The 25,025-nt window shown below is 45.5% G+C and overlaps 1 protein-coding gene across 3 annotated transcripts; it reads right to left on the bottom strand.

Annotated features, from left to right (window-relative positions):
* Positions 1 to 3,681: 3,681 nt before the first annotated feature.
* Positions 3,682 to 24,852, bottom strand: VPS52 (VPS52 subunit of GARP complex). Of its 3 annotated transcripts, XM_065884655.1 has the most exons (20): positions 24,556 to 24,852; positions 23,633 to 23,717; positions 23,423 to 23,475; positions 23,167 to 23,242; positions 22,909 to 22,976; positions 22,461 to 22,636; positions 21,927 to 22,077; positions 21,544 to 21,644; positions 21,300 to 21,432; positions 21,096 to 21,153; positions 20,595 to 20,728; positions 19,997 to 20,152; positions 19,420 to 19,538; positions 19,019 to 19,142; positions 18,633 to 18,728; positions 18,415 to 18,522; positions 18,123 to 18,188; positions 4,932 to 5,043; positions 4,596 to 4,714; positions 3,682 to 4,392 (listed from the first exon to the last, which is right to left on the bottom strand). In XM_065884655.1, the coding sequence occupies exons 1-20, from the start codon at positions 24,643 to 24,645 to the stop codon at positions 4,246 to 4,248; spliced, it is 2,172 nt and encodes a 723-aa protein (XP_065740727.1). In that variant the 5' UTR covers positions 24,646 to 24,852; the 3' UTR covers positions 3,682 to 4,245. The 3 variants fall into 3 exon arrangements, with proteins under 3 accessions (XP_065740727.1, XP_065740730.1, XP_065740728.1); XM_065884658.1 differs by lacking the exons at positions 23,423 to 23,475; positions 24,556 to 24,852 and having other exon boundaries at positions 23,633 to 23,698; XM_065884656.1 differs by lacking the exons at positions 20,595 to 20,728; positions 21,096 to 21,153; positions 22,909 to 22,976; ... (2 more) ...; positions 23,633 to 23,717; positions 24,556 to 24,852 and having other exon boundaries at positions 4,246 to 4,392; positions 22,461 to 22,633.
* Between the last annotated feature and the right edge of the window lie 173 nt (positions 24,853 to 25,025).

A 25,025-nucleotide genomic window follows, 5' to 3' on the forward strand; every position in this document is an offset into this window, starting at 1 on the left:
CAATTCTAGGGATGCAGAGGAACTTCTGCAAGAAAAACCTCAAACCCACTGATCCCAAAAAGAGGGGAGAGAAGAGGAAGAAGCAAGATGGTCTCATGTCCACAAAGATAGAAATACAAATGTATTATATATCTAATTTGCCTCTAGACATTACAGTAGGTGAATTTACACAGCTGACATCCAAATTTTGCATTATTATGAGAGATCGTCAGAAGAATTTAAGGTCAAGTTTTACAAAGAAAATCAAAGAAATCTTAAAGGAGGTGGGCTTTGCTGTTATTTGAAGAGGAAATCTTTGGCGTGGTAACAATAAAAAGTCGATTTTAGTATTATTTAAAAATTCTCTACAGACAACTGAAGAAATACGGAATTTCACTTTGAGGCTAGTGAAAATAAAATGTACTTTCCCCCATCCTCATTCACAGATCCTTTGGGATGCTGATTAAGAGCCTTGCCTTAGAGCCAGCGATGTCTCAGAGTGGAAAGGAAGCCAGGTCAGGAGAACACGTTGCTCCCTGCCCACCAGTCTTCTGACCCTTGGTCCCTAAATCCTGGAATTGTCCTGGCTTCTGTCCTTTCTAAATCCTGCCTGTCCAGCTTTTCCCTCAGTTCTGTAAAGATCCTTCTAATAATTTACTCTTACTTCACCAGAGTTAGTTATTTCTCTGCAGACAGCTGCTTCCTCAGCTCCATGACTCCCAGCCTGGAGTCATGGAGCAGGTGAATTTGGGGCACAGAAGGTTCGAACCACTGAACGGCTGTGTGGTGTTGGGCTCATTACTTACTCCAGCACATGAACCAGGAAGAACACCTCCAAGGACAGGTGTGTGAATTCGGTGAGATGACATATCTGCTCTATGATTTCAGGGACCTTGATTTATTCTCTGCTGAATCTACAGTGCTTGTCACAGAACACAGAGAAGGGGATCAATACATATGCCTTGGTTTAATGAACTTTGTATCTGAAAACACTCTATAAACTCAGATGCAACATGAATTGCTACATCCATTTTCCCCAGGATGGAGAGAGCTGATTCTATTCTTCCCTTCAAAGTTGTCTTGGTCTTGCTTTCTCCTTCTTTCCTTGAATCTTTACCCTAAATCTGTGTTGGAACCCAGCCAATTTGCCCGCTTCCCCTCATGCCTGATTTCCTAAAATCTGAAAAGCCACCCTTCTTAAATAGAGGGTGGGTGGGTCCATATTGATAGGATGGGAAGAAAGGAGGAATCTATTTCTTTTGTCCTCAGGGTACATGTCCACATTCAATAGCTCTGAAATTGACGCTGAGATGGGCACCCCCATTTTACGCAGAAACAGAGCTGTTGAACACAGAGTAGATATTTCCCAGAGAGTCCAGTTAAGAAATAACTCAGGACAAGCTGAGGGCACAGAGGTGTAAAAATAGAGGGAAATGATATTTCTTTAAAGGACAGAGATCCCTTAGCATTGGGGTGCTATTACAATCCATAAGGACACCTCCAAGTCCTTCCTATATGACACTAGGTAAAGACAGGGACCGATGTACCAGATACAGACACGAGTCTTACAGGTTAGCAAAGGGAAGGAGGATATTGACACAGTCCCGTCCTAAGGAGTGATCCCTGATGCTTCTGGGTCTGTGAGGCCAGTGTGTCTGTCATCAGCAAAAGGAAAAAAGTGAAGAAGCTTGAGGGGCGGTGATGTTAGCCAGAAGTTACGAGTTTCAGCCCGGGGATCACAAGGACCCATCTAAGCCACAGGACTGAATGTTGTCAGACTGAAGGAAAAGTCCCTCAGTTGCTTCAGCTTGAAGGGAGCATGAAGGGGGCGCTTCAGCAGTCGGCCAAGTTTGAGCGGATGAAGAACTCCATCCCCTGGTCGATGCTGCCCCCTGGAGGTCTATATAGGTATCGCGGCTCCCTTTCACGCGATTCTGTCGCCTTTTCATGCCCTCCTGAGACCGTTGGGTCAGAGGGCTCCTGTGGATTCCTGGAGCAGTTCAGTGTCCCCGAAAACTGTGTGCTCCAATGTAACTTTAATGCCTCCAGGCTCCAGAATATGAGCCTCCTCATATTCCAGCAATGCTCCTCAGTGAGGCCTGCAAGAAACCGTGCTTATCAGTCCAGCGTATATACTTGGGTTCAGGGATGGACAGGAGAAGGGAAGGGCAGAACTTCGAAAACCAAGATGCCAGCATGCACAGCCCTTTTCCCATCGGAGTATTAGTTGACTTTCGATGAAGACACCTGTCTCGGGTATCTCCCTCGTGGGATATCCAGAGAACCCCTTCTCAGAAACCGCTCTGTCAAAGCAGCTTATGTCTCCCTAGTCCCAAGTCCCAAATCCTGGGCCCTTCTGGGGGCAGGAATCAGGTCAAATGTGAGAATATCTGGATTCCCCTGGTGGTGGTGGGGTTGGGGGGTAGTAACGGGACAGGAAGGTGGAGGCGCCCAGCGGTGAGCTCGCGGTCCCCCAGAGCCCAGCACACCACCGCCCAGCACTGGGCAGGCCTCAGGGAATGTCTGGGACGAAGAGTCAGGCAGGGTAAACCTGGAAGGACTCCGAGTGGAGGGGGAAAGTGGTGGTGACACCGGGTGAGGTCAGTTAAGGACACTGTCCTGGTTCTGCCCCGGAGGCGTCTGAGACAGTCAGAAGCCGCCCTCAGTCCCCACCATCTCTGCAACCCTCCCCGGCTCTTCAGTCCTTGAGACTGAAGCTCAGAGATATGGGTCCCAAAGCCAATCAGAGCGCTGCTCTCAGAGATGGGGCGGAACCCCAAAACGGCGGGAGCCGGAGAAAGCGGCTCCAGCGATCCTGCCACCCCACCCCCCCACCCCCCCTACCCCCACCCCCCCGGCGGCAGCCAACGGCAGGGCCCGCCGTTAGAAACCGGTCCAGCTCTGCCTCGCTATGCGCGGTCCTCGCTTTCAGCCACCCGCGCTCAGGCCACACGCGGGACCCCTTTGTACTCTTATTCTCTCTGCCTCCGCGGGCGGGCTGGGCCTGCATCCAGACTGCTGAAGCGGGGCCTGGGAGGGAATGATTAGGCCATAGGGGCGGAGGAAGCGTCGCCAAATTACCATTTTCCCCTGACTGCCCAGGCCTTCCCCCTTAGGACTTAAGGCGCCCCCATGTCTCCCCAGTCTAGAGTCTCAGTTCAAACGAGGTGTACAGGCAGCGGCAGCAGGCAGGCGCCGAGTCATAGAAATGGATGAGATGGTCACATTGCAAACCTGGCCTACTAATGCCCCAGTGGTGTGGGTACCGCAGCCCTCTAGCAAGTGGCTGTGACAACCACATCAGAGGAGCTAGGGAGCTGACACTGAAGGAGAGGAGGCAATCCCAGGGTCAGCCTGAGGAGGCAGGAGGCAAAGAGAGCTGGTGTTGGTGTCAGGGAGCCAAGGCAGACCTTGGACAGTGCCCAAGGTGGCACAGCCCTTGATGCATCTGCCATCTTAACCAGGGCCATTTCCTCCACCAGGCTGGTTACTCATGAAACAGTCTCCACCCTAAAAGCACTACAGCCACTCTTTTGGCCTGAGGTAGCTAGGGGTGAGAGGTAACCATGTGCCCCTACTTTCTGGACACCCACCAGAAGGGATGTAGGCCCAGGAGGTAGTCAGAGAGCAAAGATGACCCTGGAGCAGAGATGGGGCTACTTGAAGGCCCCAGGAGGAAGGAGAAAAGAAATGGGAAAAGAGTGTTATGTTAAATATTTATTGTTTTCTGCAGACTGACCTTGGTGTAACTCTCAAGCCAGGAGGGGACTGGTTAGTGTTCAAGTTGCTGAGATCTTAGGTCAAAAAGCTACAGAAAAGAACTCAGTTTAAGGGAAAAAAAAAAAAAATCAACCATTATGAGGCAGTCTCCCCTTGCCACACCAATTCGAAGAGTCGAGGCTTCACACCTCATAACATGGTGACAAGAGCTCAGTGAACCAGAAGGTTTTACTGGGAGAAGAAAAAAGCCCTGGGGGTGGGGCAGTGGAGGGAAAGAGGAATGACAAAACTGGAAAAATAATAAAGGTCATTTTGGAAGCCCAGGAGGAAGTGGTCCTGGGAAACCTGAAGACATGGGAGATTCTGAAAGCCAAAGGGATTCAGCTTATCCTGATGAGGAGGGTCCTGGGAATGAAGGAAGGGTGAGGCATGTCAAGGACCTGGGAGGCAAGGGAAGAACTGGAAGGGGGCCCCCAGGTGAAGAAGGGTATGGGATGGGGCACAGAAGTCCATGGAGAGGGCTGGCGGCTCCCAGGGTCCGGCGCATCAGAAGTTGGGCTTGTGCTTCTTGAGCTCCACCATGAGGTGGTGGATGTTGATGAGCTCGGCCCGGGCAGGCAGGGCTCGGAGCTGCGGCTGAGACAACACCCGGTGGAAGCGATGATAGAGCTGGATCAGCTGGGTCAGCGCTCCCTGCTCAGAGAAAGTCACAGAGATGAGAGTTGGGGTGGTGCTAAGGATGATGATAGGAGTCAGGTTAGGGCTTATCCAGAACTTCGGGCACAGCTAGTAGTTGAAGATCAAGGGTCATTTGTATGATTCTGAGCCCAGAGAAAAGAGGGGGGGAAATCAGTGATGGGGTGGGGTGGGAGTGGGGACTGGGAACTGCAGGTCACCTGGATGATACTGGTTCCATTTTTGAAGTTGGTGAAACTCCGCATTACATCCTGACTCAGAGACTCCACTGATGATTTCCAGGAACTACCAAAGCCACGGATTAGCTGAGTAACCCGGGCTGAGAGTAGGAGGAAAGAGATCACGGCTAAGTGATATTTGATCCCTCTACGTCTTCCCCAAGGCATAGCCATCCTCACCATGCAAGCCCTGTTTCCTAGTGTTCTCCCAACCCACTCTTTCCTGCTCGACACCCTCCCCATGTAATCTGCATCCTTGAATTTTTCTTTTCCATTCACCTTTCCACTAACCCCATCACAAGCACCCCATTCTCAGACCTTCTTCCCCTCGAAGTCGTTCAGCTTGTCCACGCTCAATCAAAGCCTCAGCTTCCTTCACAAATGCCACCAGACCCCCAAAGGGGGGAGACAGCAATTCTTCAATGAATTCCTGTAGAAACATACACACGTACAGAGTTGAGTTTACTGGTGTTGGCAGATTTTCCCCAATTCTGGCACATGCCCAACTTGGTCCTTAGAAAACTCCCATAACAGAACAGCTAAACTCTGCAAAGGTCATATACTTTAAGACACTGCCAGACTCACAAGAAGTAGGGGAAATCTCCAAGGATTACCCTCCTCAAAAAAAAATTTTTTTTTAATTACATTTGAAAAAAATTGAGCTGGGAGCAGAGGGCTGGAACCAGAGAAGTGGACAACTGGGAGAGACAGGGCTACCAGAAGGCGAGTGGCCATGGCAACTCTGCTATCGGGAAGCTGAGCCTGACGCTAGCCTTGAGTGGGGATGCTGAGCCTGGTCTCTCACAAGAGCCTCAAAGAGGTGCCAATGTAGACCCAGGTGGACGGCATCTTTCAGCTATTGCAAAAGGAGAGGTAAATCTTCTCTGAAATCTCCTCGATCCCAATTTAGGCCCCTATGACTGCTTAAGACCAAGAAAAGAACTCAAAGATCACCAGTCACAGAAGAAAGCAAGCTACCACGAGAGTCAGCACAGACAATAAGCAATGGACTTAGACCTCCAAAGACTGCCAATGTTAGAACTGTCAGATACAGAGCAGCTGTACATTCTATAAAAACTGTTCAAAGAAGTTAAAGGTACAGACACAAACATGACCAATTAACAAGATTAGGAATGGAAGGACTTGAAACAAAATGGAATTTTAAAGAAATGATTTAAAAATTTTTAAAAAGTTAACTGGCTAAATCGCAGATTAGAAATACCTGGAAGCATGATAGAGCAAATTGGAATTTATAATTAAAGAACTGACTCAGAAGGCAGCCCAGACAGATAAGGAGATGGAAATTTTTGAGACACTGATAAGTACAGAAATCTAATGGTCTAGGCAGTGATCATTGATGCTACTGGCAAAAAGAGAGCCAAGACGACATTATGTGCCCCTGATAGAAGTACACACCACTACCTCTCAAATAGCCTTGTAAGAAAAATCTAATTGGAACCTGATCAAATCTTTCCATCGAATTACACATTTATGGGGAAAAAAGAACGGTTTAGGCATGCCACGGAATGCAGTCAGCAAAATCCAGACTGTACACCATTCTACATGACAAATGACTCCATTTCTTCCACAAATAAATTGCAGAGCGGGGCAGGGGGGTAAGATGGAAGGGAAATCTGTAGATTAAAGAGAGACATGTGAAAAAAAAGAGAGACATGTATGGACGCATGTGGATCCTGACTTGAACCACTGTTTATGAGATAACTGGGGATACCTGAATACTGGCTATTTTGAGAGTGTTTTTTTTGGCTGCACCACACGGCTGATCTCAGTTCCTCGACCAGGGATTGACCCTGGGCCACTGTAGTGAAAGTGCCAAATCCTAACTACTAGACCACCAGGGAACTCCCTGAAAGTGATCATTTTTTTCAAGTGTGATAAAGTATTGTGGTTTTTAAAACACATCCTGATACAGATGAAGTGATAGGGATGTATAGGATTTAATTCAGGGACTTCCTTGGTAGTACAGTGGGTAAGAATCTGCCTGCCAATGCAGGGGACATGGGTTCGATCCCTGGTCTGGGAAGATTCCACACGCCGTGAAGCAACTAAGCGCGTGTGCCACAACTACTGAGCCTGAGCGCCACAACTACTGAAGCCCGTGTGCCTAGAGCCCATGCTTAGCAACAAGAGAAGCCATCACAATGAGAAGCCCACATACCACAATGAAGAGTAGCCCCGCTCACCACAATTAGAAAAAGCCCACGCGCAGCAACAAAGACCCAATGCAGACAAAAAAAAAAACTTTTTAAATTCAAAATCACTGTGGGTAGCGGGGACAGGTGGGAGAAGGATGAACAGTGAGTGTTGATACAGATGAAACAAAACTGTCTGTGAGTTGTTATTGGTTGAAGATCTGTGATGGCCCCTGGGAGTTCACCATGCTATCCTCTATATAGCATGTACATTTGAAATTTCCCAAAACACAGAGTTAAAATGAAAAAACAAACAAGTAAAAAACAATGCAAGGGAGGAATTAAAATAGGAAAAGAAAAAAAAACAAAAAACCCAACCCAAATAGTAAGATCTGGTAAGGTGAAAATGAAACTTTTATTCCATTTAAAAATAAACTACTTCCACTTAAAAATCTTTTGTGGAATCTAATATGGTACAAATGAACTTGTCTACAAAACAGAAATAGAGTAGAAGCAAGAAGAACTACAATCCTGCAGCAGGTGGAACAAAGACCACATTCACAGAAAGACAAACAAGATGAAAAGGCACAGGGCTATGTACCAGATGAAGGAACAAGATAAAACCCCAGAAAAACAACTAAATGAAGTGGAGATAGGCAACCTTCCAGAAAAAGGATTCAGAATAATGATAGTGAAGATGATCCAGGACCTCGGAAAAGAATGGAGGCAAAAATCGAGAAGATGCAAGAAATGTTTAACAAAGACATAGAAAAATAAAAGAACAAACAGAGATGAACAATACAATAACTGAAACGAAAAATACACTAGAAGGAATCAATACCAGAATAACTGATGCAGAAGAAGGGATAAGTGACCTGGAAGACAGAATGGTGGAATTCACTGCTGTGGAACAGAATAAAGAAAAAAGAATGAAAAGAAATGAAGACAGCCTAAGAGACATCAGGGACAAAATTAAATGCAACAACATTCACATTATAGGGGTCCCAGAAGGAGAAGAGAGACAGAAAGGACCAGGGAAAATATTTGAAGAGATTATAGTCAAAAACTTCCCTAACATGGGAAAGGAAATAGCCACCCAAGTCCAGGAAGTGCAGAGAGTCCCATACAGGATAAACCCAAGGAGAAACACGCCGACACACATAATAATCAAATAGGCAAAAATTAAAGACAAAGAAAAATTATTGAAAGCAGCAAGGGAAAAATGGCAAATATCATATAATGGAACTCCCATAAGGTTAACAGCTGATTTCTCAGCAGAAACTCTACAAGCCAGAAGGGAGTGGCATGACATACTTAAAGTGATGAAAGGGAAGAACCGACAACCAAGATTACTCCACCCAGCAAGGATCTCATTCAGATTCGATGGAGAAATCAAAAGCTTTACAGACAAGCAAAAGCTAAGAGAATTCAGCACCACCAAACCAGCTCTAAAACAAATGCTAAAGGAACTTCTCTAAGTGGGAAACACAAAAAAAGAAAAGGACCTACAAAAACAAACCCAAAACAATTAAGAAAATGGTAATAGGAACATACATATTGATAATTACCTTAAACATGAATGGATTAATTGCTCCAACCAAAAGATATAGGCTTGCTGAATGGATACAAAAACAAGACCCATATATACGCTGTCTACAAGAGACCCACTTCAGACCTAGGGACACATACAGACTGAGAGTGAGGGGATGGAAAAAGATATTCCATGCCAATGGAAATCAAAAGAAAGCTGGAGTAGCAACACTCATATCAGATAAAATAGACTTTAAAGATTGTTACAAGAGACAAGGAAGGACACTACATAATGATCAAGGGATCAATCCAAGAAGAAGATATAACAATTATAAATATATATGCACCCAACATAGGAGCACCTCAATACATAAGGCAACTAACTGCTAACAGCTATAAAAAAAGGAAATCAACAGTAACACAACAATAGCGGGGGACTTTAACACCTCACTTACACCAATGGACAGATCATCCAAACAGAAAATTAATAAGGAAACACAAGCTTTAAATGACACAACAGACCAGATAGATTTAATTGATATTTATAGGACATTCCATCCAAAAACAGCAGATTACACTTTCTTTTCAAGTGCGCACAGAACATTCTCCAGGATAGATCACATCTTGGGTCACAAATCAAGCCTCAGTAAATTTAAGAAAACTGAAATCATATCAAGCATCTTTTCTGACCACAACGCTATGAGATTAGAAATCAATTACAGGGGAAAAAAACGTAAAAAGCACAAACACATGGAGGCTAAACAATACGTTACTAAATAACCAAGAGATCATTGAAGAAATCAAAGAGGAAATCAAAAAATACCTAGAGACAAATGACAATGAAAACATGATGATCCAAAACCTATGGGATGCAGCAAAAGCAGTTCTAAGAGGGAAGTTTATAGCAATACAATCCTACCTCAAGAAACAACAAACATCTCAAATAAACAATCTAACCTTACACCTAAAGGAACTAGAGAAAGAAGAACAAACAAAACCCAAAGATAGTAGAAGGAAAGAAATCATAAAGATCAGAAACAAATGAAATAGAAACAAAGAAAATAATCGAAAGATCAAGAAAACTAAAAGCTGGTTCTTTGAGAAGATAAACAAAATTGATAAACCATTAGCCAGACTCATCAAGAAAATGAGGGAGAAGACTCAAATCAATAAAATTAGAAATGAAAAAGGAGAAGTTACAACAGACACCACAGAAATACAAAGCATCCTAAGAGACTACTACAATCAACTCTATGCCAGTAAAATGGACAACCTGGAAGAAATGGACAAATTCTTAGAAAGGTATAAGCTTCCATAACTGAACCAGGAAGAAATAGAAAATATGAACAGACCAATCACAAGTAATGACATTGAAACTGTGATTAAAAATCTTCCAACAAACAAAAGTCCAGGACCAGGTGGCTTCACAGGTGAATTCTATCAAACATTTAGAGAAGAGTTAACACCCATCCTTCTCAAACTCTTCCAAAAAATTGCACAGGAAGGAACACTCCCAAATTCATTCTATAAGGCCACCATCACCCTAATACCAAAACCAGACAAAGATACTACAAAAAAAGAAAATTACAGGCCAACATCACTCATGAATATAGATGCAAAAACCCGCAAAAAATACTAGCAAATAGAATCCAACAACACATTAAAAGGATCATACACCATGATCAAGTGGGATTTATCCCAGGGATGCAAGGATTCTTCAATATATGCAAATCAATCAATGTGATAAACCATATTAACAAACTGAAGAAGAAAAACCACATGATCATCTCAATAGATGCAGAAAAAGCTTTTGACAAAATTCAACACCAATTTATAATAAAAACTCTCTAGAAAGTGGGCATAGAGGGAACCTACCTCAACATAATAAAGGCCATATATGACAAACCCACAGCAAACATCATTCTCAATGGTGAAAAACTGAAAGCATTTCCTCTAAGATCAGGAACAAGACAAGGATGTCCACTCTCACCACTATTATTCAACATAGTTTTGGAAGTCCTAGCCATGGTAATCAGAGAAGAAAAAGAAATAAAAGGAATACAAACTGGAAAAGAAGTAAAACTGTCACTGTTTGCAGATGACATCATACTATACATAGAGAATCCTAAAGATGCCACCAGAAAACTACTAGAGCTAATCAATGAATTTGGTAAAGTTGCAGGATGCAAAATTAATGCACAGAAATTTTTTGCATTCCTATACACTAATGATGAAAAATCTGAAAGAGAAATTAAGGAAACACTCCCATTTACCATTGTAACAAAAAGAATAAAATACCTAGGAATAAACCTACCTAGGGAGACAAAAGACCTGTATGCAGAAAACTATAAGACACTGATGAAAGAAATTAAAGACATACAAACAGATGGAGAGATATACCATGTTCTCGGATTGGAAGAATCAATATTGTGAAAATGTCTATACTACCCAAAGCAATCTACAGATTCAATGCAATCAAGATCAAATTACCAATGGCATTTTTTACAGAACTAGAACAAAAAATCTTAAAATTTGTTTGGAGACACAAAAGACCCCGAATAGCCAAAGCAGTCTTGAGGGAAAAAAACAGAGCTGGAGGAATCAGACTGCCTGACTTCAGACTATACTACAAAGCTACAGTAATCAAGACAATATGGTACTGGCACAAAAACAGAAATATAGATAAATAACAGGATAGAAAGCCAGAGATAAACCCATGTACCTATGGTCAACTAATCTATGACAAAGGAGGCAAGGATATACAGTGGAGAAAAGACAGCCGCTTCAATAAGTGGTGTTGGGAAAACTGAACAGCTACACGTAAAAGAATGAAATCAGAGCACTCCCTAACACCATACACAAAAATAAACTCAAAATGATTAAAGACCTAAATGTAAGGCCAGACACTATAAAACTCTTAGAGGAAAACATAGGCAGAACACTCTATGACATAAATCACAGCAAGATCCTTTTTGACCCACCTCCTAGAGAAATGGAAATAAAAACAAAAATAAACAAATGGGACCTAATGAAACTTCAAAGCTTTTGCACAGCAAAGGAAACCATAAACAAGACAAAAAGACAACCCTCAGAATGGGAGAAAATATTTGCAAATGAAGCAACTGACAAAGGATTAATCTCCAAAATTTACAAGCAGCTCATGCAGCTCAATATCAAAAAAACAAACAACCCAATCCAAAAATGGGCAGAAGACCTAAATAGACATTTCTCCAAAGAAGATACACAGATTGCCAACAAACACATGAAAGAATGCTCAACATCATTAATCATTAGAGTAATGAAAATCAAAATCAAAACAATGAGATATCATCTCACACCAGTCAGAATGGCCATGATCAAAATATCTACAAACAATAAATGCTGGAGAGGGTGTGGAGAAAAGGGGACACTCTTGCACTGTTGGTGGGAATGTAAATTGATACAACCACTATGGAGAACAGGATGGAGGTTCCTTAAAAAACTAAAACTAGAACTACCATATGACCCAGCAATCCCACTACTGGGCATATACCCTGAGCAAACCATAATTCAAAAAGAATCGTACCACAATGTTCACTGCAGCTTTGTTTACAATAGCCAGGACATGGAAGCAACCTAAGTGTCCATCGACAGATGAATGGATAAAGAAACTGTGGCACATATATACAATGGAATATTACTCAGCCATAAAAAGAAACGAAATAGAGTTATTTGTAGTGAGGTGGATGGACCTAGAGTCTGTTATACAGAGTGAAGTAAGTCAGAAAGAAAAACAAATACCGTATGCTAACACATATATATGGAATCTAAAAAAAAAAAAAAAAAAAGGTCACGAAGAACCTAGGGGCAGGATGGGAATAAAGACACAGACCTACAAGAGAATGGACTTGAGGACACAGGGATGGGGAAGGGTAAGCTGGGACAAAGTGAGAAAGTGGCATGGACATATATACACTACCAAATGTAAAACCGATAGCTAGTGGGAAGCAGCCGCATAGCACAGGGAGATCAGCTCAGGGCTTTGTGACCACCTAGAGGGGTGGGTTAGGGAGGATGGGAGGGAGGGAGATGCAAGAGGGAAGAGATATGGGGATATAGGTATATGTATAGCTGATTCACTTTGTTATAAAGCAGAAACTAACACACCATTGTAAAGCAATTATACTCCATTAAAGATGTTAAAAAAAAACTGCAGTGAAAAACTGATAAACTTATGAATTTCAAAACCTCTCTCTCAACTACTGATAAGTAGACCAAAAAAAATCAGTAAAGATATAGGTGATGTGAACATCAGAATTAAAGAGCTTGATTTCCACACCTGACAATCAAAGAATACACAGTCTTCTCAAACATACATGGGGGACTTTCCTGGTGGTCCAGTGGCTAAGACTCTGTGCTCCCAATGCATGGGCCCTGGGTTCGACCCCTGGTCAGGGAACTAGATCCCACATGCCGCAACTAAGAACCGGTACGGCCAAATAAATTTTTAAAAATTAAAAAATTTATAAAAACATTGGACATTTACAAAAGTTGATCGTGTCCTAGGCCAAAGCAAATATAAATAAATTTCAAAAAATTTTCAAATTTCAAATATTCAGTACCAAAAGGCCACATTCTCCATCCACAATGCAATTAAGTTAGACGTTAATAACAAAAAGATAAAAAACTACTTTTGGAAATTTAAAAACACTCCTCTAGGGCTTCCCTGGTGGGACAGTGGTTGAGAGTCCGCCTGCCGATGCAGGGGACACGGGTTCGTGCCCCGGTCCGGGAAGATCCCACATGCCGCGGAGCGGCTGGGCCCGTGAGCCATGGCCGCTGAGCCCACGCGTCCGGAGCCTGTGCTCCGCAACGGCAGAGGCCACAACAGTGAGAGGCCCGCATACCGCAAAAAAAAAAAAAAAAAAAACACTCCTCTAAAAAATCTCATGGATTGAAGAAGAAATGACTGAAATATAAAAATTCTTAGAACTGAATAATAAAAATGCTACATATTCAAACCTACAGAACTCAATAAAAGGAGTACTTAGAGGGAATTTCATAGTATTTTTTTTTAAATGGCAGTGCCACAGTTTTTTTTAAAATTAATTAATTAATTTATTTTTGGCTGTGTTGGGTCTTCATTGCTGTGCGCGGGCTTTCTCTAGTTGCGGCGAGCAGGGGCTGCTCTTCGTTGCGATGCGTGGGCTTCTAATTGCGGTGGCTTCTCTTGTTGCGGGGCACAGGATGTAGGGCACAGAAGTTGTGGCGCGGGGGCTTAGTTGCTCCGCGGCATGTGGGATCTTCCCGGACCAGGGCTCGAACCCATGTCCCCTGCATTGGCAGGCGGACTCTTAACCATTGTGCCACCAGGGAAGCTCAGGAATTTCATAGTTTTAAATCTTCCTGGATGTGTGTGCTGGCAAGTTCTAAGATACTTCCAAGGAAGAGATCATTTCAATCTCAAACTCTTTCAGAATAAAAAGAATGAAGAAATACTTCCTTCCCACCTTCCTCTACAAATCCAGTATGACTTTGGTACCAAAACCACACAAGTACAAGTACAAGAAAAGAACATCACAGGCCAATCTCACTTCTGCACAGAGAAGCAAAAATTCCATATGAATTAGACCAAATCCAGAATGGTTTAACATTCTAAAATCTACAAATGTAATATACCACACAGTAGATTTTTTTTTAATTGAAGTATAGTTGATTTACAACATTGTGATACTTTCAGGTGTATAGCAAAGTGATTCAGATATAGATATATATACAGATAGATATATACATTCTTTTTCATATTCTTGTCCATTATAGGTTATTACAAGATACTGAATATAGTTCCCTGTGCTATACAGTAGGTCCTTGCTGTTTATTTTATATATAGTTGTGTGTATCTTAATCCCAAAGTCCTAATTTATCCCACCCATGACATAATAGATTTTTTAAAACTTAAATATATGATTACCTCAATGTATGCAGAAAAAGCACACATTCTTGATTAAAAGTTCAATACCCATTCATGATTTTTTAAAAATTAATAACTTTTGGCATACTAGGGATCGAAAGGAATTTTCTTCACCTGATAAAGGATATCTATAAAAAACCTACAACAACAGTACTCTTAATGCGGAAATGATGAAAGCACTCCTTTTAAAATTAGGAAGAGATAAGCATTCTCACTATCACCACTTCTATTCAACCATTCAGCTTTGTACTGGAGGTACTAGCCAATGCAGTAAGAGAATAAAGACATAGAGAAATTAAATACACAGGGATCAGAAAAGAAGAAATAAAACTGTCACAATTCAGAGATGATGAACGCCTACAAAGAAACATACACACACCTCCAAAAATATTATTAGAAATAATTTAGGGGACTTCCCTGCTGGCGAAGTGGTTAAGAATCCGCCTGCCAACGTAGGGAACACGGGTTTGATCCCTCGTCCAGTAAGATCCCACATGCCGCAGAGTAACTAAGCCCATGAGCCACAACTATGGAGCCCGAGTGCCACAACTACTGAAGCCCGCGCGACTAGAGACCATGCTCCACAACAAGAGAAGCCAACGCAGTGAGAAGCCCGCGCGCCGCAATGAAGAGTAGCCCCTGATTGCCGCAACCAGAGAAAGACACGAAAGCCTCCACGCAGCGATGTAGACCCAGCACAGCCAAATATAAATAAATAAGTTAAAAAAATAAAAAAGTTAAAATGATACTTAAAAAAAAGAATTTTGGAAGGTGGCTGGCTATATATATAATCCATGTACAAAAATCAACAGCATTTCTACACACCACTTCAAACAAGTAAATTTCTTTTTTAAAACACAATATTTAAGGAACAACAGTTTATTTAAAGGACAAATCCTAAAAGAATAAAGTCCAAACAGAGAGAAAAAAAATGTAGTTATTATTTCTAGTAATTCCTAGTATTATTCTTAGTAATTATCCCTAAATAAATGTAGATTTACTTCTAGTAGGAAAAACTATGATTAAAAACTCTTAGCGCAAGAGTGATTAAAAGGAATTTTCTTAACCTGATAAAGGGCATCTACAAAAAAACCTACATCTACATTACTCTTAATGAGAAAATGATAAAAGCATTTCTTTTAAACTCAGGAACAGGATATTATTCAACTATTAAACTGTCAGAGGTCCTGGCCAGAAGAGTAAAAGATCAAAGACATAAGAAATTAAAGGTAAAGAATTGGGAAGGATTTATGTATTCCTAGTAGGACTAAAGCTACATATTACACCTACCTAGGAGCAATTCTAACAAAAGGTTTGCAATATCTTTGTGCTGAAGACTATAAAAGGTTATCAAAAGACAATAAAGAATATATTTAAAAATGTAGAGAGGGGCCATGTTCCTGGATGGGAAGTTTCAATATCAAAAAGTATCAATTCTTCTAAACTGATCAATGCAACTACATTCAAAATCATTAATGAGCTTTTCTGAAAACTTATAAGCTGATCATAAAATTTACATGAAAAATCAAAAGGCCAATAATACTCAAGATAATGATGAAAAAGAAGGTAGGAGAGGGAAGTCCCTGGCAGTCCAGTGGTTAGGACTCCGCATTTCCATTGCAGGGGCATGGGTTCAATCCCTGGTTGCAGAACTAAGATCCCACAAGCTGCATGGTGCCACCAAAAACAAAACAAAAAACAAACAAAAAAGAAGGTAGGAGAATTTGTCCTAAAAGCATGATAATTAAAACTGTTTTGCAGGTAGACAAATTGATCAGTGGAATAGACTAGAGGCAAGAGGCACATGTTTGTGGAGTTTTGCTGTGTGACAGAGACAGGACTACAGATCAAATGGGGAAAGAAAGGGACTTCCTATAAATGGTTCTAGGCCAATCATTTTTCCAAACAGAAAATAGTTTCCTACCTCACATCATACACAAAAATCAATTCTAGGTAAATTTAGGGCTTAAAAGTAAAAAGCAAAATTCTACAATATTAAGAAGAAAATGAAGTATAATATTTTTCTGGCTTTGGGGTAATTAGGGATTCCTTAAACAAGACACAAAAATAAGGATCATTAAATTCATCAAGTTACAATTAGAAATTTCTGTTCATCATAAGACAACATAGAAAAAGTAAAAAGGGGAATTCCCTGGCAGTCCAGAGGTTAGGACTCTGCACTTTCACTGCAGAGGGCCTGGGTTTGATCCCTGGTCAGAGAACTAAGATCCCACAAGGCTCGCAGAGTGGGCAAAAAAATTTCTTTAAATAAAATTAAATAAAAAAAAAAAAGTTAAAAGATAAAACACCTCCTGAAAGGTATCTGCAACCTATACAATCAACAAAAGATTAGTAGGTAAATGTATTAAGAACTCTTATAAATCAATAAGAAAAACACAAACAGCCCAAGTTTTAAAAGGTCAAATGCTGACAGACATTTTACAGAAAAGAAAAATTTGTATGGTTACTTAACATTTGAAATGATGCTCAATCTCATTAGTCATCAAGAAAATGCAAATCAAGCTCCCAGTGACACCTACCAGAAAGGCAAAGATAGTCTGATCTATCATATGTTGGAGAAAATATGACTCATTGAAAATTCTTATACATTTCAGGTAAGGAATAAACTGGTCCCATCACTTAGGAAAACAATTTGGCATTGTCTCATAAAGTTGAATACTAGCGTTCTCTAGATGCAGCAAGCCTACTCCTACCTCCAAGAGAGATTCTTTTTTTTTTTTTTGCGATATGTGGGCCTCTCACTGTTGTGGCCTCTCCCGCTGTGGAGCACAGGCTCCGGACGCGCAGGCTCAGCAGCCATGACTCACGGGACCAGCCGCTCCGCGGCACGTGGGATCTTCCCAGACCAGGGCACGAACCCGTGTCCCCTGCATCAGCAGGCGGACTCTCAACCACTGCACCACCAGGGAAGCCCCAAGAGAGATTCTTGATAAAACTTTTGATATATCTATGTGTGCTAGAAGACATAATTGTTCATAAAACAATGCTCACAGGAGCAAGAAACTGGAAATAATCCAAATGTCCTCTGTTATATTCACACAATGTAACATTATATTGGTGAAAAAGAACGAGCTACAGCCATATGTCATAACAGGACAATACTAGAAAAATTATGCATGAAATAATCCTGTGATTCTTGCTTTTATGGCACTCAAACCCAAAACCAAATAGTTAGTTTTTGCATACCTATAGCTCTTTATTTATTTATTTATTTTTTGGCCACACCATGCGGTATGTGGAATCTTAGTTCCCTAACCAGGGATCAAACCCATGCCCCCTGCAGTGGAAGCACAGAGTCCTAACCACTGGACCACCAGGGAAGTCCCTATGGCTGTATTTTTAAAAGCCAGGGCATGATAAAGACAACATTTAGGTCAAGACGTGCCTCTATGTGAGACGCAGGGTGATGAGGTGGGGTTTATTGCCAAGGTGTGTGGTAGGTATATCATTAAAAAAGTACAAAAGAAGGGCTTCCCTGGTGGCGCAGTGGTTGAGAGTCCACCTGCCGATGCAGGGGACACAGGTTTGTGCTCCGGTCTGGGAAGATCCCACATGCTGCGGAGCGGCTAGGCCCGTAAGCCATAGCCGCTGAGCCTGCACGTCCAGAGCCTGTGCTCTGCAACGGGAGGGGCCACAACAGTGAGAGGCCCACGTAGCTAACGGCCCCTACACACACACACACACACACACACACACACACACACACACACACACACACACACACAGTCTCTCTCTCTCTCCCTCTCTCTCTCTTTCTCTCTCTCTCCCTCTCTCCCTCCCTCTCTCTCTCTCTCTCTCTCTCTCTGAACTAAACAGCACATGGGACTATCCGTTTCCTCTTCCCCATACCCCTACCTGTGTCCGAGCATTGAGCAGCTGTTGGAAACTTTCAACCTCTTTGCTGTCATCCGCAGCCCGCTCCTAAGGGAAGACAGATGGAAATCTCAAGTTTGGGGAGAAGCTGCCCTTCACGTCAGAATATCCCCTTCTCCCCACATTTACTGTACATAGCCAGACGCTGTGCCAGTCTGCAAGAATAAAATACCAAACAAAGCCAGAATGATCTTTGCCCTCGTGGAGGTAACGGAGCAGTGGGGGGAACCCAAATTCTCCAGGGAGGGAGACAAGGAGAAAGGGCTTCAGGTACCATCAGCACCCCGAGCATCATGTCGTAGTTGTTGATCAGAAACACAAGCTGCTCCTTCCTTGAGGAGAACTCGGCTGCCACTCGGAGGACAAAATTCTCCACCTCCACCTGAAAAAATGAGAGGAGGAGGTGACAGGAGCAGGCAAGGGCCCCCACCTCACACTCCAGCCCCCTGCAGCAGCGCTGTGGCTCGGAAACCTCTCCCAGCCGCCCCTCACCTGTAGCTGGCCTAGCAGCTGCATCGTCCGTTCATTGGGAATCGTCTGATTGATGCTGACAAGAGCCGAGGAGAACTCTGCATAGCGGCGTGTGATCTGGGAGAAAGAAGGTAGGAAGAAAAATCAAGCCAACCCCCTGGCCCAACCCATGAAACCCCCAACTCCCTTGAAGCTGGCCAACCGGTCTCTGGGTGACTCCCACCTCCAATCCCTCCCACCACAGTGCCCAACCCACCCTGAGTCTGACCACACTCCCAGACTGCCCCTCACGCAGCGTGGCTAGCTGTCCAGCCAGGCCCATGGACACAACCATGAACCTGGGTGACCCCTGCAGCGAGGCTTCGAGCCCTGCCTTTGAACGGCCCGTTACCCCTGCCCGCCCTCACGTAGTGAGGCCGAGTGTCCAGCCCCCCGAGGCGCTGAGGGTCAGTGCTGCGGACACTCTGGACGTTCATCTCCAGGATCAGTTCAAACCGTGGCCACAGCAAGGTAAGCACTTGTTCCCAGTACCTGTGGGCTTGATCAGAATCAGAGATCTGGCAAGGAACATCAGGGGTGGGGGCCAGGGGGAGGGCGTGTGTGCAGGAACCCTGATCGACAGGTGATAGCTGGTGGAGGCTGGAGTGGGTGTGAAAGGTGCGTCTGGAAGCAGCAGTACTGCCTCTAGACAGACAAATGGGAACAGGGTCAATGGTTCAGGTCAGGAGGAGCCCACGGGTCAGGGCAGGCTGGTGCAAGACCAAAGGTTTCAAGGCCAGTGGGACATCAAGGACCAGAACTCAGCGACCTGTCCAGGGCAGGAACATCCCTCTTGGCTGCAATGTTGCGGAATCGGAGGACAATATGGATACAGAGAAAAACAGCAATGGCGTCATAGCAGTCAGTGAGGTAAGACTCCAGGTGTTTCTGTGATTTAGGAACAGGCAGGGGATTGGAAGAGAGCATCTGTTACTTTGCTTTTCCCAGTGGCCACGGACAGATGCTTGTGCTCCCCTGGGGACGTGGCACTGGGGAGGGGATCTAAATGGGAAATGCTCCCTCCTTCCCTGCCCACTGGCCACTCGGGTGGTCCTGCAGCCTCGCTCCCCAGATCTAAGATCACAAGCCCATCATAGCAGAATTCAGGGCTGAGCACCAAGGTTTAGGGGCCCCTGAGTTTTCAGGTGCTGTCACCTGTGTGTCCCCAGGAGCCTCTGGGACCCCAAGCTTTGATGGTTTCATGGGGAATCACACAGCAAGGACGTGGCTCATGCATTTTAGAATGAAGGGATCCTGGTTTCAGTAACCCCAGGGCTGTGACCTCACTGTGGTGCTGACAAGAACTGGGGACAGAGTTTTAAGAGCCCGGGAGCGAGGGAGCCTACCAGGGTCATGTTGAGCGTGCGGCCCATGACTGCGTGGAAGAGGTCGTGTGCAGCCGAGCCAGACACAACAAAGAATTCACAGATGAAAAGGTATTCACGGCAGGAGTTGTCGAGGAGGGCGTAGTGCTGGCTGCGGAAGAGGGCCTCGAAAGGATACTAGGATGGAAGGGGTAAGAAAAGAGACAGACGGGATGGACCCCAGTACCAGCAGTCCATGGACACAGCTGGGAAATCAGCAAACCTGGGTAATGGGAGCTCAGGAGACCCTCCCCATCCACCCCTAGTCCAGGCTGCGAGAGAGCATCCTGAACGGGTACTGGAGAGGTGGGGGGAGGGGGGCACGAGAAGACGCCGCCTCCACCTGCTGTTGCTGCTCCCATATCCCCCTTCACACCTGCCTCATGACACATCACCCACCTCTCCCCTCTCTACACCCTAAGTCAACGGTCCCAACCCTCTTATCACAGAACACTGGGGTGACTGGAGAAGGGGACTCCCACGGGCCTGCAGTGGGGGAAGCTTTGCCCTGAGGTCTGTACTCGGAGTTCTCCCGCCCCCCACCCCCACCCCGTCGGCTAAGGCTTGCTCCTCCTCCTACCCTCTGTTCTCCCCGCTGGGCGGTGTGGGGCACAAGGATGGGAGCTTCCAGTTCAGTGGGGGAGATGACAGAGCCCCGGGTCCCCAGGGTGAAGATGGTGTTCCTGCTGCGGAGGGATGGCTTTGAGAAGAATCGTGGCGAGTCAGAGTCAAGGAAAACAGTCACATCACAACTGTGATGGAAGGTCAGAGACTCAGGACCTCCAGGGGCCCCCAGCAGCCAGACACAGCCCCAGGGTCCCTCTTTCCCAGTTCTGGGGCCCCACTTCACCTCACATCGGTGAATGTGCCCTAAGGAGCCTCTACAACCCCTAACATCATATGCAAAACTCTGTGTCAAGATGATTTGTGCATTTTTCTGGGGAGGGAGGCCACAGCCTTGATCACATTCTCAAAGGTTTTGGTCCCACAGAAAAAGGTAAGCAGCAGTGCCTTGGAGGCTGGAGCCCGAAGCCCCCTCACTCTCCAGACCCAGCATGAGGGCCCCTCAGCTCCAGGATATCTTTCTTGGCTGTATCTTCTACACCCATTAGATCATCCTTCTCAGCGACCTCCTCATACTAGAGAAAAGAGCAGAGAGAACTGGGAACCATCGCTTCCCAAAGTGCAAGAAAAAACTGTCTTTTTATCCTGTCCCCCATTGCCCCGTAGCTGCCCCTCCCCGCAGCCCAGGGGCCCAGGACTGCCTCTCCCTCCGTGGCCTCACCTGCACCTTCATGAGCCGCCCCAGGTAAGAGCGGTAGTAGGACAGGTAGATCTTGCTCAGTGTCTCCACGTACTCGTCCCTGATCTCCTTTGCGGTGGCCCGTTCGTTGCCCAGCAGGAACTGATAGAAAAACCTGGAGATGCCAGGGACCAGTCAGTCTCCCTGACGGCCCAAGATGCCCAGCATCACGCTGGGCTGCTCAAGGGCTCCGAGGCCACCCCCAGCCCTTCGCTTGGGCGACAACCTGTACTTCAGCAGGGCTGTCTGGGGGATCTGATAGTTGGTCATTGGTTTTCTGAAGGAATAGATCTTCTGAAGGATGAACTCTCGGATCTTCGTCACTGCCTAGACATGGGGGACCAAACACAGGGCATGAAGCTGCAACCTCACTGTTTGGAAATTACTGAGGGAAGGAACAAATGTTGGATATGGAAGAAGGAAGAGTAGAGAATATCTCTTTGATATTTCTTAAGACTTTCAGGGGAACCCAGAGATGTGCTCTGCTAGGTAAAGGCAAGGTGAAGCTCTTGGGCACAGGCTACAATGAGCTTTGCCAGGGCAATTCAGGGTGGACTTCTCAGGGAGGCTGGTTTGAGTAGTCTCTAGGGTATCCACCCCCCTCCCCACCTTGATCCGGAGCCGGTCGAGCACGCCTCGGACGTCTGCACAGGCCGCTGTGCCCCTAGCCTCCTGCTCTCGGACTGCAGCTGCCTTGGCATCCAGCTCCTGCAGCTGCTCCAGGAACCGGGGCTCTGTGACTGGTGCCTCCAGAATTGCCCTGGGGAGCAAGGAGGGGTGGGATGGGGGAGGAGGGAGACCCAGACACCCCTAGACTCTAAACCATACCCCTGGCATCCAGCCTCTGTCTCCTCTCCCTTCTTACACTGCATCATAGAGTCAGGACACACATACAAAGTTTTCTGTTCCTAGAGACACACACCTCCACCACCCACATAAGCCTTGGACCCCCTTCTCTACGCCCAACCCTGGATGATTCCTAATCTTTGATGCCTAAAGCCTGCATCAAGGTTAGGAAGAGCTGTCAACCCACTCATCAGTTTCTGGAAGTGACGTGATGGAGACCCATGTGGTAAGTAGGGTAGGTCGCTCCAGCCCATCTACTTGGTACAGACATTATGCCCCTTCAAACTGATGACTCACGTGACCAGAGCAGAGGGCACCACCAGACCATCGACAAGCTCCCCGAGTTTCCCCCGGACAGCCTGGCGGTTTCGAAGCCGAATGTTCATGGCTCCTGACTGTTCCTGCAGTGTCCGGATCTCAGAGCTGATGGAGCTGAGATCACTCTGAAAAGCTCCCAGCATCTGCTCCATGCGCTGGGGGAAGGTGGAAGGGTTGGTAGGGGACGAGGGGGCCACCCAAGTTTCTTGGTAAAATCTCCAGTATCTATCAGTCCGAGGGTAGTGGATGATAAGGGAAGAGGTACCTGAAAGGTCACTGGCAAATAACACCAGTCATAGCGGCAACAACAAAAATGGCTGCTGAGGTCACCCTGAAAGTGACTCTAACTGTCCCCGCCGGAGGCTGATGATGTAAAGAAAGGTCCCAGAGACCATGATCTGGGCTCAGGATTATGAGGGTTACTAACCTCAAGGACAGCATCACAGGCTGTGATCTGGTTGTGCAGAGATGCTATGTTTTCACTCTCTTGGATATCTGACTCACAAAAAGTCAAGGGGCCTCACTGTGGAGATGGAGATCCTCAGACCCGCAGGACCCCTCCAATTTCTCCCTGAGATGACATAAACCTCAGAGAGAAGATGGCAGCCCCAGCTGGGCTGTCAGCACCATCCCCCCCAAAATGCCCATTTTAATAACACCACCCTTTTTCTCTGCTGGAGGATACAATCCCGAATGGATTTCTGCTCAATCTGCTGTAGCTCCAGCTCAACCTGCTTTGAATAGTGACGGAGATCCACACCCTGGGAGGACAGAAACATGACAGGTCAGGAGGGAGTCAGTGAAGGGATGCTGGAACAGAGTCAACGAAGGACTAGAGAGTAAGATACCAAGGTGGTATTAGAAGAGCAAGAGATTGTTTTCTTCTTTTCTCTGAGGGGAGGGTAAGTGGAGGGACAGATTAGTATAGTGGAAAACCTCACCGTTTTAAGAGCTTCCTTTACTAACTCATCCTCCAGATTCGCCTGAATGTGAACTGCAAATAGAAGTTCATCATAAGGGTCCATCCAGCTCCTCCACAGCTCCATCCCCACATTGAATATCCGCACACTAACCCCTGCCCTAGTACTTCCAGCCCCCATGCCTCTCAGGTTATAGGAACTGCATCCCCCCACCCCCGTGCCATCACTTACCATCCACTTCATCCAGGATGAATTCATCAGAGGTGATGTCCAACTCTCCAAGCTGCAATGGCTCCTGAAGACCCGGACCACCCTCCTGGAGAGGGACAGGTTAATGGGAAAGCAAGGGGGAGAACAAAATACAATGGGATAATCACCAACCCTTCAAGTGGGGGAGAAGGACTTTCACTGGGGAGCCATAGGTAAATACTAAGTCCAAAAATTCCAAAAGCCTCATATTGTCTCAGTCTTACTGATTGGGGCTGATGGGCAGGGAATATGACCAGCAGACAGGCAACCCAGAAAGGGCGGAGGTGACCAAATGAGGAAAATTAGGAGATGCAGAGGACAGAGCAGAACCTGCAGTTGAATTTAAGATCTCTAGACTCCTGCTATCTTAGGTGTTCTATCACCATCCCTCTCGGGAGCCCCAGCCTTTCTAGAAATGCCAACTAACCTATAGTGTTTACCTACATGCCAGGTGCCATCTTATTTGTATTCATTTGCCTAATCCTAACCGACAACCTATACAGGTCTTATTTTCTTCACCTCATAGGTGTGGAAAGTGATGGCACAGAGGGACTAGTTAACTTGCCCAAAGACACACAGTGTAAGTGGCAGAAATGGAATTAGAACCCAAGCAATCTAACTCCAGAGGCCATGTTCCTAGCCGTTACTCTACACTGCTTCTCTATTCTGCCCAAACATCTGGAGATTAACTGAAATTGTGGCCCCAGAACCTGAGTCTCGGCCATTCTGGTCCCCGCTCAGGTTCAGGTCCGATTGCAGGAAGGTGTATGGAGAGCCAAACCGGGTAGCATCACCGGTAGCAGCCGAGCTCCCAACATTGTGCCTAAACCCAGCCTAAACCTTTGAGAATGTGACGTGAGGAGATCGGACGAGACTCTGGAGGAGAAACAGCCCTGCGTTCTCACCAGCGGGCCCTCTTCCTCCTCCATATCTGAGGCTCCGGCCCGCAACACCAGCTCCCGGGCGGCTGCAGCCATGGTCGCAGCGGCGGCCATTCCGCGCAGCCTCACTTCCGGCAGCTGTCAGGCGAGTCTGTTCCCCGGAGTGGAACTACAAGTCCTGGAGTGTCTTGCACTGCGCGAAATCGCTCCCAGATATTTGAGTTAAATTGTTTGCCTCCAGCCTTTCCCTTTCAGCTCTAACCGCTTCACCCAAGTGCAAATGGGAATCGGAAGTCTTAAGCACGATCTCAATCCGGAACCCTCGTTGCTCTCACACCCAAGAACTTTACGAACACGTAAAGAAAAACCGCACCGGAAGTCTTGGCTCCCAACTCAGACTCTTGCACAGTTTCCGGAAACTCCTCATCAAGATCGCTCCGCCCCTTCCGACGGGTCGTGATATAGTGCTGGTACGTCACTTCCGCTCTCTCTTC

Source organism: Phocoena phocoena, chromosome 10 (genome assembly GCF_963924675.1).
Source record: "Phocoena phocoena chromosome 10, mPhoPho1.1, whole genome shotgun sequence".
Classification (NCBI taxonomy): Eukaryota; Metazoa; Chordata; class Mammalia; order Artiodactyla; family Phocoenidae; genus Phocoena; species Phocoena phocoena.